General features: G+C 42.9%; 1 protein-coding gene across 5 annotated transcripts in view; it reads left to right on the top strand.

Moving 5' to 3' along the window:
• Positions 1-13,304, top strand: part of LOC130274414 (uncharacterized) — a 245,551-nt gene that overhangs the window by 94,964 nt on the left and 137,283 nt on the right. For all 5 annotated transcript variants that reach the window (XM_056522734.1, XM_056522733.1, XM_056522735.1 and 2 more), the window contains exons 12-13: positions 2,501-2,671; positions 7,703-7,773. In XM_056522734.1, the coding sequence (XP_056378709.1) occupies positions 2,501-2,671; positions 7,703-7,773 (242 nt within the window). The remainder of the gene's footprint in view (positions 1-2,500; positions 2,672-7,702; positions 7,774-13,304) is intronic.

The following is a 13,304-nucleotide window of genomic DNA, read 5'->3' as shown; positions in this document are numbered from 1 at the left end:
CGGGTCCCATGTGAGATGTCATTGCGCGGTCCGCAGTCACGCAACACGGATGTGTGGAGCTACAACATCGTGCTGGTGATGCTGAGACACACTGCGGCGCTCAGTGCAGAGCATCTCTTAGAGTAGTGTTATCCAAACAGTGTGTCTCCAGCTGTTGCAAAACTACAACTTCCAGCATGCCCGGACAGCCAACGGCTGTCCGGGCATGCTGGGAGTTGTAGTTTTGCAACAGCTAGAGACATACTGTTTGGAAAATACTGTCTTACGCCAGGTTCACACCACGTTTTTGCAATACAGTTCCCGTATACATTTTCAATGTGAAAACCGTACAGAACCGTATTGAAAACCGTATGCATTGACTCTCCATTGAAAACCGTATGCCAAACGATGCCTCAGGTTGTGTCCCTTTTGCATCCTGTACGGTTTTGTCAGGTTTTTCCCCCGTATCCAAAACTGTAGCCTACTACGGTTTTTGGTCTGGGTGAAAAAACGTATTGAAATGTATAAGTTTTTATTTTTAACATGGGAGTCAATGGGAACCGTACAGAACCGTATGTGCGTACGGTCCCATACGGTTTTCACCATACGGTTTTTGACTTGGCACAGTTTTTTTATTCTTGGAATTTCAATCAAACAAGTGAAACTTTATTCATAATGGAATAAAAGTTAAAAAAACGTATACGTTTTTTTTTCCCCTTAAAAAATGGATGCAACCAGACATCATTTTTCAAACGGTATATGGTTTTCAACCGCATACGGAAGAAAATTTGTACACACGTTTTGATACAGTTTAGTCAGGTTTTAAGGAATCCGTTTTTTATCAAGAACCTGATACGAGAACGGTATTGCAAAAAGATGGTGTGAACCCAGCCTGAGAGAGTCCCAGCGGGCAGCACCTTGATGTTCTGTGACCTGTATGTTGGACGCCCTGGTTATAGGGTATTGAAAAACTAGTTTTGTAAAACAAGTGTCGCCAGTGCTAAAAGCTGTCCGGTCATGCTGGGAGTTGTAGTTTTGCAACAGCTGGAAGCACCCTAGTTAGGACCCACTGCTCTAGTGCAATGCTTCTCAATGTGCTCAAGGCTCTCAGCAAGTCAAAAGTTGAGGATATCCCATGATATTAATATGTGAAATACTTAGGAAATCCTGAAAACATAACACAGGAAACCCATGCTCTACGAGACCAAACCAAACCTAACCAAAAATCACCAAAAATACAGAAAAGCATGAAGTGGATAATTAAAGGGGTTCTCCACCATAAGGTGATTTTAGTACGTACCTGGCAGACAGTAATGGACAGGCTTAGGAAGGATCTGCGCTTGTCTTGGGGCTAAAGGGCTATGTTGTGAGATTACCATAACACTGTGCCTAGCTTTTTGTGAACTGGTATTTCCTGTTTGAGTTTTCTTTTTTTTTTTACTACAAATCCCACAATTCCATTTTCCTCCCTCCCACAAATCAGCCACCCCACCCATTGAAACATAAATGAGTTGCATACATTCAAAAGACCTGTGGTTTTCAATCAGGGTGCCTACAGCTGTTGCATTAGTTGCAGATTGATCTCTCTCCAGCGATCGCTCCACCCATTGAAGCAGACAGGCTCCTTGTCATCAGCTGACTAGTGATGTCAGGTCTCGGCCGCATTGCAACCTGGAGGGGCAAGCTGTGCATAACTAGCTTGCCCCCTGACTGGTGAGCAGTTAAGGGGTTAAGAAATATACAGGCAATGTTTTAGCCCCCTCCCCCACCTGTAAAACTTGCCAGTGGCTATAGTGGTATGTCCCATGGGTGGGGGGGAAGGAGTGCACCAATCAGGGGTTCAATAGTTTCACAGGCTTTCAGGGGCCCTCCCCTGGGTATTTATAGCTGTGGTGCCTCCCTTCCCCCCTCAATCTGCCCAGGACCCGGAGTTTTGCCCTCCCTCCCTCCCTTTTTTGTATGTCTGTTTATTGTAAGTAACAGCTTGGCGGTAAGAAGACGGTGAAAGCGGGGTCAACCCGGGGTAGACCTCCACACAGGACGGGGTGGCAGCACCTCTCGGGTTGGCAAGAAGCCAATCGGTGTCTTTGTTACAGTTAAATTGTTATTTATATAAGTAATTTTATAAATAAAGCTGTGGCCGATCCCCACCCACGGAAAAGTTAAATTGTTGTTGTGTCATTTATTATTGAATTATTTATTGTAGTAAGGGGGAGGGGTAGTTATAGCCTGCTAGGAGCTAATTGGGTCTCAACAGTCTGGGAAAATTCTGAGACAACAGTCATTTTGTATGCTGTTAAAAATAAATATTAGGGTGAAAATCACAGAAGAATTGTGAGAAAACCGTCACACACAGGTACAGACACTATATTATGGACTACACTAAGTTTACAGCCCCTGTAGCATAGTCATATAAAAAAATCCTGGAATACCCCTTTAATAACTCCAGAAATGTATCATAAGGGATTTTGCTGTGATTTGCTGAGGAATAATCAATTGTCTTTATTTGTCTTTACTGCAGGACGTGTGGAGGATCATTATCATTTGCATAGCTCTGGGCCTGACGTTATATCAGGTTGTGGAGGAATTTAAAGAAATCTATCAGTCCAAGGTCAAGATGAAACTGTGGAAAGAATGGAGGAAAAAGGAGCTTGAGAGGGACCTAAAATACTGTCATCCGATGTGGCCAGAGGTAGATGCAAGGGCATTGTTATGTGGTAAAAATACGGCATAGCTGCAGATTAAAGGGGTACTCCAGTGGAAAACATTTTTTTTTATCAGCTTGTGCCAGAAAGTTAAACAGATTTGTAAATTACTTCTATTAAAAAATCTTAATCCTTCCAGTACTTATTAACTGCTGAATACTACAGAGAAATTATTTTCTTTTTGAAACACAGAGCTCTCTGCTGACATCACGAGCACAGTGTTCTCTGCTGACATCTCTGTCCATTTTAAGAACTGTCCAGAGTAAGAGAAAATCCCTATAGCAAACATATGCTGCTCTGGACAGTTCCTAAAATGGACAGAGATGTCAGCAGAGAGCACTGTGCTCATGATGTCAGCAGAGAGCTCTGTGTTCCAAAAAGAAAATAATTTCCTCTGTAGTATTCAGCAGCTAATAAGTACTGGAAGGATTAAGATTTTTCAATAGAAGTCATTTACAAATCTGTATAACTTTTTGGCACCAGTAGATTTAAAAAAATAATAAAAAAAAAAAAGTTTTCCACTGGAGTACCCCTTTAAGACTATGTTCACATGGCAGAATGTCCACACCAAATTTTGCATAAAAATTCTAAACTGACATTTCGCTGCAGCCACGTTTATTTCAATGGGCTTCTTCTGCATTGTGCTCACGTCGGAATTTCCGCAACAGATGTTTCTGGCGTGAAAATCCTGATTCTTTTTTCCACAGAAAGACTTGTCTATTCTTTCTGCGGAATCCGCTCAGAAATGCATTGCCATATATGGAGATGGCGCATTATCTGAGCAGTCCTAGCGCCAGCTTGTTCTGCCGGCATCTGCCGTCTGTGGTATGTCCGCCCAGAACATTCTGCCGTGTGAACACAGCCTAAGGGTCACAATGTAGCAGAAATAATGTGGAATTTCTTGCAGCAGAAATCTCATGCAGAAAATCTACAGCATTTTGGTTGAGAGCAAAGTGGATGAGATTTAAAAAAATAAATAAATATATATATATATATATATACATGTGGTAAGCCTGGGGGTGTAGGGTAGTTGGGGTGTTGCGGTTCTGTATAATAAAGGGCGCTGTTAACCCTTGTCACTCGTGACGCCAGGGTGGGGGTTAAAACTCTGTAGTGATGCTGGGCCTTTCGCCACCATTCCCAAGAGCGATAGGTGAGTGCAAAATAAATAGATTGTCCACAGCAGTGCTGAACTGAAAACTTGCAGGAATCTTTACTGAAGATTTTCTGTATATGCAGCAACGGTAACAGTCCAGATAACAGAGTCTTCACAAACAGCACAGCAGTGATTGACAGATGCTGAGGACCGGAAAGTTTCCTTTAGATTTTGAGCATTAGATTTGCATAGATCCGCTGGATTTAGGGGTTGGATTAGGTCCGGAGATCTTGCTGAGATAGCAGGGAATTGTAAGAACTATCCGTCACTAGCGCTGGCCTAAGCCTGAAGGCTTTGGGCCCAATAATTTGTCTTGTAAGCTGCGGAGGTCCTACCTCGTCCAAAGTCAGCAACCCAACAGCAATGATGCTGCTTGCTTGGCAGCGCAGGAATAAGAGAGCGATAAAATGGCGCAGCTCCCTTATATGGGCAGGGGCTGGCCGTTTTGGATTGGTCCATATCAGCTGTCACTCACCGGTACAATGGATTATGGGTGATCACCTGACTAGAACCACCAAAGGTCCTTTAGCAAAACCATAGAGTTCTGTGAACCGTGTCACATGACCCGCAGGTTCTGCGACGCTAAAACAAGTAAGTAACACCATATACATATATTTATATAGATAATATTTACAAATATCAAGTTAATAAGGGGTGACTAGGGGTTAATTAGGGAAGCGAACCGCGACAGTCCTAGGGACTCTAACTTTGGGGACTAATTATCAAGGCACAGTATGAAATACGGTGCTGGGACACAACATACATATATGTATTTTGCAAGTAATCTACGGTCTTGTGTATTTTGCTCTGCTGCAAAATCTGCAACTGATGATATTTAAAAAGTATTGATAATTTTTTTTACATTTGATGAGGAGTTAAAGGGGTTATCCAGGAAAAACATTTTTTTATATATATTAACTGGCTCCAGAAAGTTAAACAGATTTGTAAATTACTTCTATTAAAAAATCTTAATCCTTTCAGTACTTATGAGCTGCTGAAGTTGAGTTGTTCTATTCTGTCTAAGTTCTTTCTGATGACACCTGTCTCGGGAACTGTCCAGAGTAGAAGCAAAGCCCCATAGCAAACCTCTTCTACTCTGTGCAGTTTCCCAAGACAAGCAGAGATGTCAGCAGAGAGCACTGTTGCCAGAGAGAAAAGAACAACTCAACTTCAGCATCTGATAATTATTGGAAGGATTAAGATTTTGTAATAGAAGTTATTTACAAATCAGTTTAACTTTCTGGAGCCAGTTGAGCCCTGGAACCAAAGGCGCAATATAAGCAAATAATAATAATGAGGTTTAAAAAAAAATGATCAAAACTTTTTAAATATCATCAGTTGCAGATTTTGCAGCAGAGCAAAATACACAAGACCATAAATTACTTGCAAAATTCAAACTTTGCCCCCTAAAAATCTGAAATAAATATACCCTAAATCCTACATAAAATAACATTATTCCTGCAGTGCGTGGATCATATATATATATATATTTTTTTTTAATCTCATCGCTTCATGATTTAGGGTGTATTCACACACACACACCGTATCCGCTGTGGATTTGAAGTTGCAGATCCAATTCAGTGTGTGCTACTGCACCCTAATAGGCAAGCCTCAAAATGTGTCAAAACTTTCCTGTAAGGTGCTGGATATCTCTTTTATAATGTTAAAGGGGTTCTCCACCATAAGGTGATTTTAGTACGTACCTGCCAGGCAGTAATGGACATGCTTAGGAAGGATCTGCGCTTGTCTTGTGGATAAAGGGCTATGTTGTGAGATTACCATAACACTGTGGCTAGCTTTTTGTGGACTAGTATTTCCTGTTTTAGTTTTCTTCTTTTACCTACAAATCCCATAATTCCATTTTCCTCCCTCCCACACATCAGCCACCCCACCCATTGAAACATAAATGAGCTGCATCCATTCAAAAGACCTGTGGTTTTCAATCAGGGTGCCTACAGCTGTTGCATTAGTTGCAGATTGATCGCTCTCCCACCAAGTGATCCCTCCACCCATTGAAGCAGACAGGCTCCCGGTCATCAGCTGACTAGTGAGTCAGGTCTCGGCCGCATTGCAACCTGGGAAATGTCTGAGACAACAGTCATTTTGTATGCTGTTAAAAGTAAATATTAGGGTGAAAATCACAGAAGAATTGTGAGAAAATGGTCACACACAGGTACAGTCACTATATTATGGACTACACTACCTTTACAGCCCCTGTAGCATTGTCAAATAAAAAAATTCCTGGAATACCCCTTTAAAGGGGTTGTGCGCTGCCCTGCCTTTCGGAGCTCCGCACGCAGCATCCGGAAGTTCTTTACTCCGAATGCTGTGTGCGGGCTTCCGTGTTCGCGGCCGCCGGGCGTGACGTCACGCCCGGCCCCCTCGTGACGTCACGCCCACCCCCTCAACGAAAGTCTATGGGAAGGGGGCGTGACAGCGGTCGCGCCCCCTTCCCATAGACTTTGGTAGTGGGGGCGGGCGTAACGTCATGAGGGGGCCGGCTTTTAGCTTTAGCTAATCATAGCTCATCTCACACACTGAACTGCTCTGGGCTGTGTGTAGCAGAGTGAGGGAGGAAGTTCTCCCCTGTATGGCTTCAGATGATGTCACGCCTGCTGGGGAACGCCCCTTCCCAGTCTGTGAATCTGAGCAGAAAATACAAGAGCAGAAAATACAGAGCAATATCAAGGTAGAAAACTAAAAAAATTATAAAAATATAGGCCGGGGATGGTTTATCATGATGGGGGCAGTGAACGGGGAGGATCATAAAATATAACAAGATCATGACAGGTTCTCTTTAAGGGCTAACTGATGCTGGAACTTACTTTCTTTAGAAATAATGGGGTTTATTTACTAACGTGATCCGGACTCTTTTTGTCGGGTTTTGCGCCCAAATTGTGTCGCTTGCAACACAATTTGCGACCAAAAAAAACAACACCCTCCATTTTACCGACCATTTCCCGACAAAAGGGGCGTGGTCCCGACAGTTTTGAAAAATCCCAACATATTTACTAAGGTTTCCACAGAAAAAGTGTTGTATTTGAGCTGAGAAAAACCCTACAGATCAGAACAGTTGTAAAAAAAAACAAAATGTAGGGAAAAGTGCAAAATGTAAGGAAACCTTAGTAAATACCTTGGGAAAATACCAGTGGGAAATCAAAACCCATAAAGAAACCTACACAACACTCTTAGTAAATAAACCCCAATCTGTACAATCCAATGAAAAACACACAATGGTCCTTATTTACTAAGAGTGTTGTGTAGGATTCTTTGTGGGTTTTGATTCCCTACAATTTATTTTCCACCTTATTTACTAAGGTTTCCCAACATTTTCCCCTTTCCCTACATTTTCCCCTTTCCCTACATTTTCCCCTTTCCCTACATTTTCCACTTTCCCTACGCTTTGCTTTTTTTTTTTACACATGTTCTGATCTGTGGGGTTTCCCTCGGCTCAAATCCACCACATTTTCAGTGGAAACCTTAGTAAATATGTTGGGTTTTTGTGAAAATGTCGGGAAAACGCACCTTTTTGGAGACCACGCCCATTTTCCCAGCAGCCACACCCCTTTTTTGGGGTTTCTTAGCAAAATGGAGAGTTAGTCGGGGTCTTTTCAATTCTGGTACAAATTCTGGCGCAGACAAAATTTCTGCCGCAATGCGACAGAATCTGGCACCCATCCGACAAAACATGTCGGGTTTGCAATAGTAAATGAGGGCCAATGTCTTTGTATATGTGATGTGTTAAGATAGAGAAGGGGAGATCCAGCATCTTCCCGGTTGATCCGCATTGTTCTCATGTTACAGCTCTAATGTGGGGATTTTCACATTGAGGAATTTCACATTTTCTGCAATTCTATTATAGGAAAAAGAATACTTGCAAAAGTGTATTGACGACCTGCAGGATATTAACCCCGCTTACTTCAAAGATTTCTGGTAGGTGATCCCAAATATGTGACATTTAATACAGGAGGATGATATTCTATGAGCTGATATCTGTGCTGGTACCTCCAGGGAGTAAACTGACATGGGCTATAGAACATTAACACAATGTGAACGCACATCTATACGCTGTGTATCCATCGGGTGATGACAGCCTCCAGGGGCAAGCGCTGTCATGTTCCATGCTTTGCTTGGAGGGACATTGTAACAATACCATCAGTACAAATCTACTTCCTATTACTGCATCGCTTTACAGGCTTTATAGCATCAGCAGATACAATCATCTAAACATGTCTATAATACACGTGAGAAACAATGTATCACTTTAAAACCTATGTCCATCTTCACAACCATTTCCCCAAGTACCGATGCATCTGAAATATAAATAAAGTCATCTGAATAATAACCATGTACCTGACACATTAATTTTTGGTGTTGGCAGGTTCATCGTTCCCTACTCTCCTTCCAAGACCCATAACTTTAGTTTTATCAGTTGACAAAACGGTATTAGGGACAATTAGATATTATCATTTTACCATATAATTTAATTGTAAAAGGGGGAAAAAAAGGGGTTATTTAAACACTGTTTTTAAAGCTGTTTTGGTTACTTATACTTTCTTCGTCGCAGAGAATTGAAGAATTTGGAGCACTTACCCAAAAGTCACTTGAGTGTAGTCTTTATTCAAGATGAAATAATGCGGCGTGTAGAGTAAGTTAGGCAGGAGTGTGCCTCAGAGATCTCCGGCGAAAATTAGCTTATCCCCTATCCACAGGATCCCCTGGTGATCTCTGGGACGGGACCCGGCACTCAGTGAGGAGCTCCATTCATTTCCATGGGAGCGCCGAAAAGACCTAAGCACAGCACTCGGACATCATCGGCGCTCCCATAGAAACGAATGGAGCACGACACGCTATTCTCAATGAGAGAGCCGGGGTCCCTTCCTGGAGATCGCGGGGGTCCCAGCAGTCGGACCCCTCACGATCAGCTACTTATCCCCTATCCTGTCAATAGGGGATAAGTTAATTTTCGCCAGATCCACATGTCAATACAAATCCTTCTGTGTGCTGATGTATACAGTTTTATTCTTTTTAATACACAGCTCATATCATAATGTATTTTTCATATAGTGTAACCAATACTAATGTAGCCTTTGCTCTGCATATAATGGAATCCTTATAGATTTGGCATGCTAAGCACATAGCTGAGTCCTGATCAGTCTGTTCTGTATGCGGATCCCTCTTACGTAATCCCCCTTTCCTCTGTGATCAGGGAAGTTTTTCTCCCAGAGCCTTATTTCACTACGGCGTCTCCTCGGTTGACTTTTGTGTGCGGCAGTCTGAATCATCCTGACACAGTTTATCAATTCCCCTATTAGTCCTCTCATTATTCTTCCTTTTGTCTGTCTTTTCTAATTCCGTCACTTTGACCTAGCAATATGGCTTATTTATCTCGGCCCACTGAAACCATTCTACATTCTGCCCTTTATTTTCAAGAAGCAAGCACGGTTAAAGCAAGCGCTCCGGCTCTGTAAAGAAGAAGATGATTGGGAATGGACCTGGGTTCTAGGGATCAGAAAGTGAACAAGATTAAGGCTCATTTTCCATTTCGCCAAATACCTGAAAAAAACGTCACAACTGCTGCACCGTAGTTGGCATTATTTCTCGTTTTTTGGGATCACTGAATGTTTTCCAAAAACACAGTACGCTGAGACTATGGTATTTTTTGCTGCAAAAAACCCAAGTGCCAGAATCTACGGAGTAAGAAGTGATGCATAGAATCACTACCTACCTCTGCTGGCCATATGATATACAGTTATGTTTAGTGCACCACTGTGTACTGTACCGGAGCATATACTGACTGAAGTCCCTACTCCTAGCGGGGCAAAGCTGCACCCACAGCTATACAGCCATGGGTACAGCTCAGTTGGGCCAGGAAATATACAGTGTATACCTCCTACCCAGCAAGTAAATACAGAAAAACAGTGATTGGTATAGATGGCTGGTTTACTGTAACCCCTTGCTGGGCTGAGTGCTATGCGCAGGCCTGACACTGAAAGAGTTAAGTTGCGCTGCTGTGGATCACAATCTAACTCTTATCAATATACAGTAAAGCAGCAATTTCTATAGATTGCTGTTTTACTCTAACACCTTGTTGGGCTGAGTGCTATGCACAGGCCTAGCAAGGGAAGAGTTAACTAGCCCTACTGAGCAGCCCTAGTTAACTCCTTGGGGGTATACAGTATATAGCTATCTATATAGATAGCTGTATACTGTTAGCAGAGATGTCCACTTCTCAACCTGTGTTCTGGTTCCGGCCTGGTCTTGTGTAGCCCCACCTCTAGTGATGACATACCTAGAGGCAAAGCTACAGAGGAAGATGACAGACAGGATCAGTGGTGGTAAGTCAGAATCTGTTCACATATATTGCGTTTTAGCATGCCCCTTTGTTTAAAAAAAAAAAAACAGGCATGTTAAAATGCCAGTGTTTCCCAAACAGGGAGCCTCCAGTTGTTGCTGAACTACAACCCCCAGCATTCCCAGACAGCCAAGGGCTGCATGCCTAAAGGGGTAATCCGCCCCCAGACATCTTATCCCCTATCCAAAGCTTGGGGCTTCCTTGTTTGCCAAGCCATGTTCAGAATGCCGTAGTGCCAGCCCAGAGATTGCAGGGGGTCCCATGGCCTGACCCCCCGCGATCAGACATCTTATTCCCTATCCTTTGGATAGGGGATAAGATGTCTAGGAGAGGAGTACCCCTTTAATCACTGCTTCAGTGCTCAGCCATGGAAGCTCAAGAGAATGAATGGAGCGATGTCTGAGCATGTAAGCCGCCGCGCCATTCACTTCTATTCTTTGTAGGGGGCTTCATTGGTTGGACCCCAACCAGCCAGCTACTTCTCACCTATTCTGTAAATAGTGGGTAATATTTTATCTTGGGATAACTGCTTTATGCTTTATTTGTATAAAACCACAAAAGCTTTTTCAAAGGATTAATATTAGTTACATGAAATCCCGCAATGCTGTGAAAAATATAATAATCCCAGCACCTCTGTGGAGTCCTGTCAGATTATTAGGGTTTTCAAGCACGTAACATCTCTTCTTGGTAACAACTTTATACTCTTTACAGACTTCATACCCGGCAATTATTTTGCTATTTCGCCCTGTGCTCTGCCAGTCCCGACTGGCCCATAGTGTAATAGGCAGAGGATTCCACAATCACAGATATCATTTCTGCCTGACTGCTCTTATCTCATTCATCCCACAAGCTGAACGCTCTATAATGTGGGTTACAATCCAAACACTGGGACATGTCACGCAACAGAAGGCAGCTCTTTGTAACCCGAGGAGCCCATCACATCTCACGTGTAGCGCCATAGGGATCCCAGTACGTAAGACATACCTGATATAAAAATACATTCAGAATGCTTTGAATATAGTGAGATTGTTGAAGTACGATGGCTTGAGACAAAGGTGTCCGCTCTCACCATGTCAAGATGTGCGAGGATTGCCATATGTGAACATCTCTTCCATGTTTATTATCATGTAGTAAATTTTAATAGCAGGGTGTGATAATATTCTGTGAAAAGCGTAATCATTACCTTGTCTCATCTGTGAATTTTACAAGGGGGTTTTGGGGTAGATGCACGCAACACATACTCACATGCTACAGATTTACGAACATCTCCCCACCCCCTCCATTCCAGACATCACAGTCCCTCTCCTGCCTATTATTGACATACACTATACACAGCAGGATAGTGTATACAAACAGGACAGACCTCAAGGGTGTACATACAATAGAGGAAGACCATGCGGCTGCTATGGGACCCTTGGAGCGAGAGTGGGTATTACTTGGCCCCATGGAGCATGCTACTGCGTGGTGATAATCTGCATTGTTACCAAGAAAGGGGTAAAGAGGGAAAATTCCCTTATGTCCTCAGGGTAACAATACCCTGATGCCATAACAGAAGGCCCTTTTTGATCTTTGCTATGGGGCCCTCTTTGCTACCCAGCACTCCTCTCCTCTTCTCCTTTGATCTTTTTCTTTCTGTATATTACAATTAACTGAGAAATATATAATGAAATCTTCTCTATGTGTCCCAGTAGATCCACTGTGCAACACCTCCTCCTTCTTGCTGTCCCGTGTCTGGTAATAAGACAACTGGCTGCAGCAGGAGCCTCCCCCCTCTGCCTTATCTGGAGTAGCATGCAAAGTTCAGCCCCAGCCCTCCGGCTGTTCACTAGCCAAAAATGGAATAGCAACATAAAATTAAGGCCTTATTACCATATGTTCAGCTATTTTTTTTTTTGCATGAGGCTGTGTTCCCATACAGTTTTCAGTCTATTTTTCTGCAGTTTACAGCCCAAAAAAACAGTCCAAATACTGTGGGAACATAGCCTAATTATGGTTGTCTGTAGAATTTCTACAAGACTCTTTCAGGTACATGCAGAAAATGTTGCACACTGAGGAATAAAGGGGCAAGATTATCAAGTTTCTTTAATTCTTGTTGTTATGGCTGGATCCAGTATTATATTGTGTAGCATTGTCTTTGAAGGATAAGATAAAGACGGAGCACTGACTGGTAATTCTTGAAGCAGCTAGAATTTTATTCTTAATGGGGGTACACTTGTGCGTGGAGGAGCGGACTGCCAGGAACGACTTCGGGCAACGGACCTTACCACGCTTCTGCGTTTCCTCAGGCCCTTGGGCTTGAGGAAGCGCAGAAGCGCGATACGGCCCGTTGCCCTAAGTCGTTCCAAGCAGTCCGCTCCCCCACGCACTAGTGTACCCGCATCAAGAATAAAGTTCTGACCGGTCAGTGCTCCGCCTTTATCTCTTTCTATTTATTGTTACATGACACTGTCTCTACGTAGCAGCACTACCTATCAGGTCCATACGGGGTTGTCAGTTTGGAGATTGATAGGCTGCATAGAGTGTGAACAGAGTCCAGGATTTAACGGTGGAAATGTGCTGGAACCATTGCTATTCTTACTTCAGTGAATTGTCTCTGAAGGTGTCTACAGTAATGTAAGTCAGCAACATGATTGTATTGTTTTTCCATACATACTTGGGCTAGCTGCTTTGGGTGTAGTGTAAAGTGGCGCATGCACAGGTATTCTGACAATCTGACAGCGAACGCGCAGCATCTCGGCAAGGAGTGGCTACATTCTGCTGGGGGAAGTTAGGAATATTAATGAAAGGGGATGTTGTTTATGGACCAGCCAGGCAGGAGTACAAGTGCAGGAAGGGGCCAGGGAAAGCCCCCAGTACACCAGAGGACCTAATTTATGTATTATATTTTTATCCATATCTCAGCAACAGTGTGATGTAAAAAAAACACAGAAAACACCCTTGTGATCGGCATCACCCTCAGGCAGTGTTAGCAGGTTCGTGCAGCTGATGTCTCTGTCACTTTCCTTTTAAAGAGTACCTGTCACCAAATAAAACTTTTAATATAGTGTTCCTTGTGTAATTAGCAGACACTTTCCCATTCACTTACTTAATTATCAACATAAATATGTTT

This window comes from Hyla sarda, chromosome 5 (genome assembly GCF_029499605.1).
Source record: "Hyla sarda isolate aHylSar1 chromosome 5, aHylSar1.hap1, whole genome shotgun sequence".
Classification (NCBI taxonomy): Eukaryota; Metazoa; Chordata; class Amphibia; order Anura; family Hylidae; genus Hyla; species Hyla sarda.
This window is presented reverse-complemented; position numbering and strand designations above follow the sequence as displayed.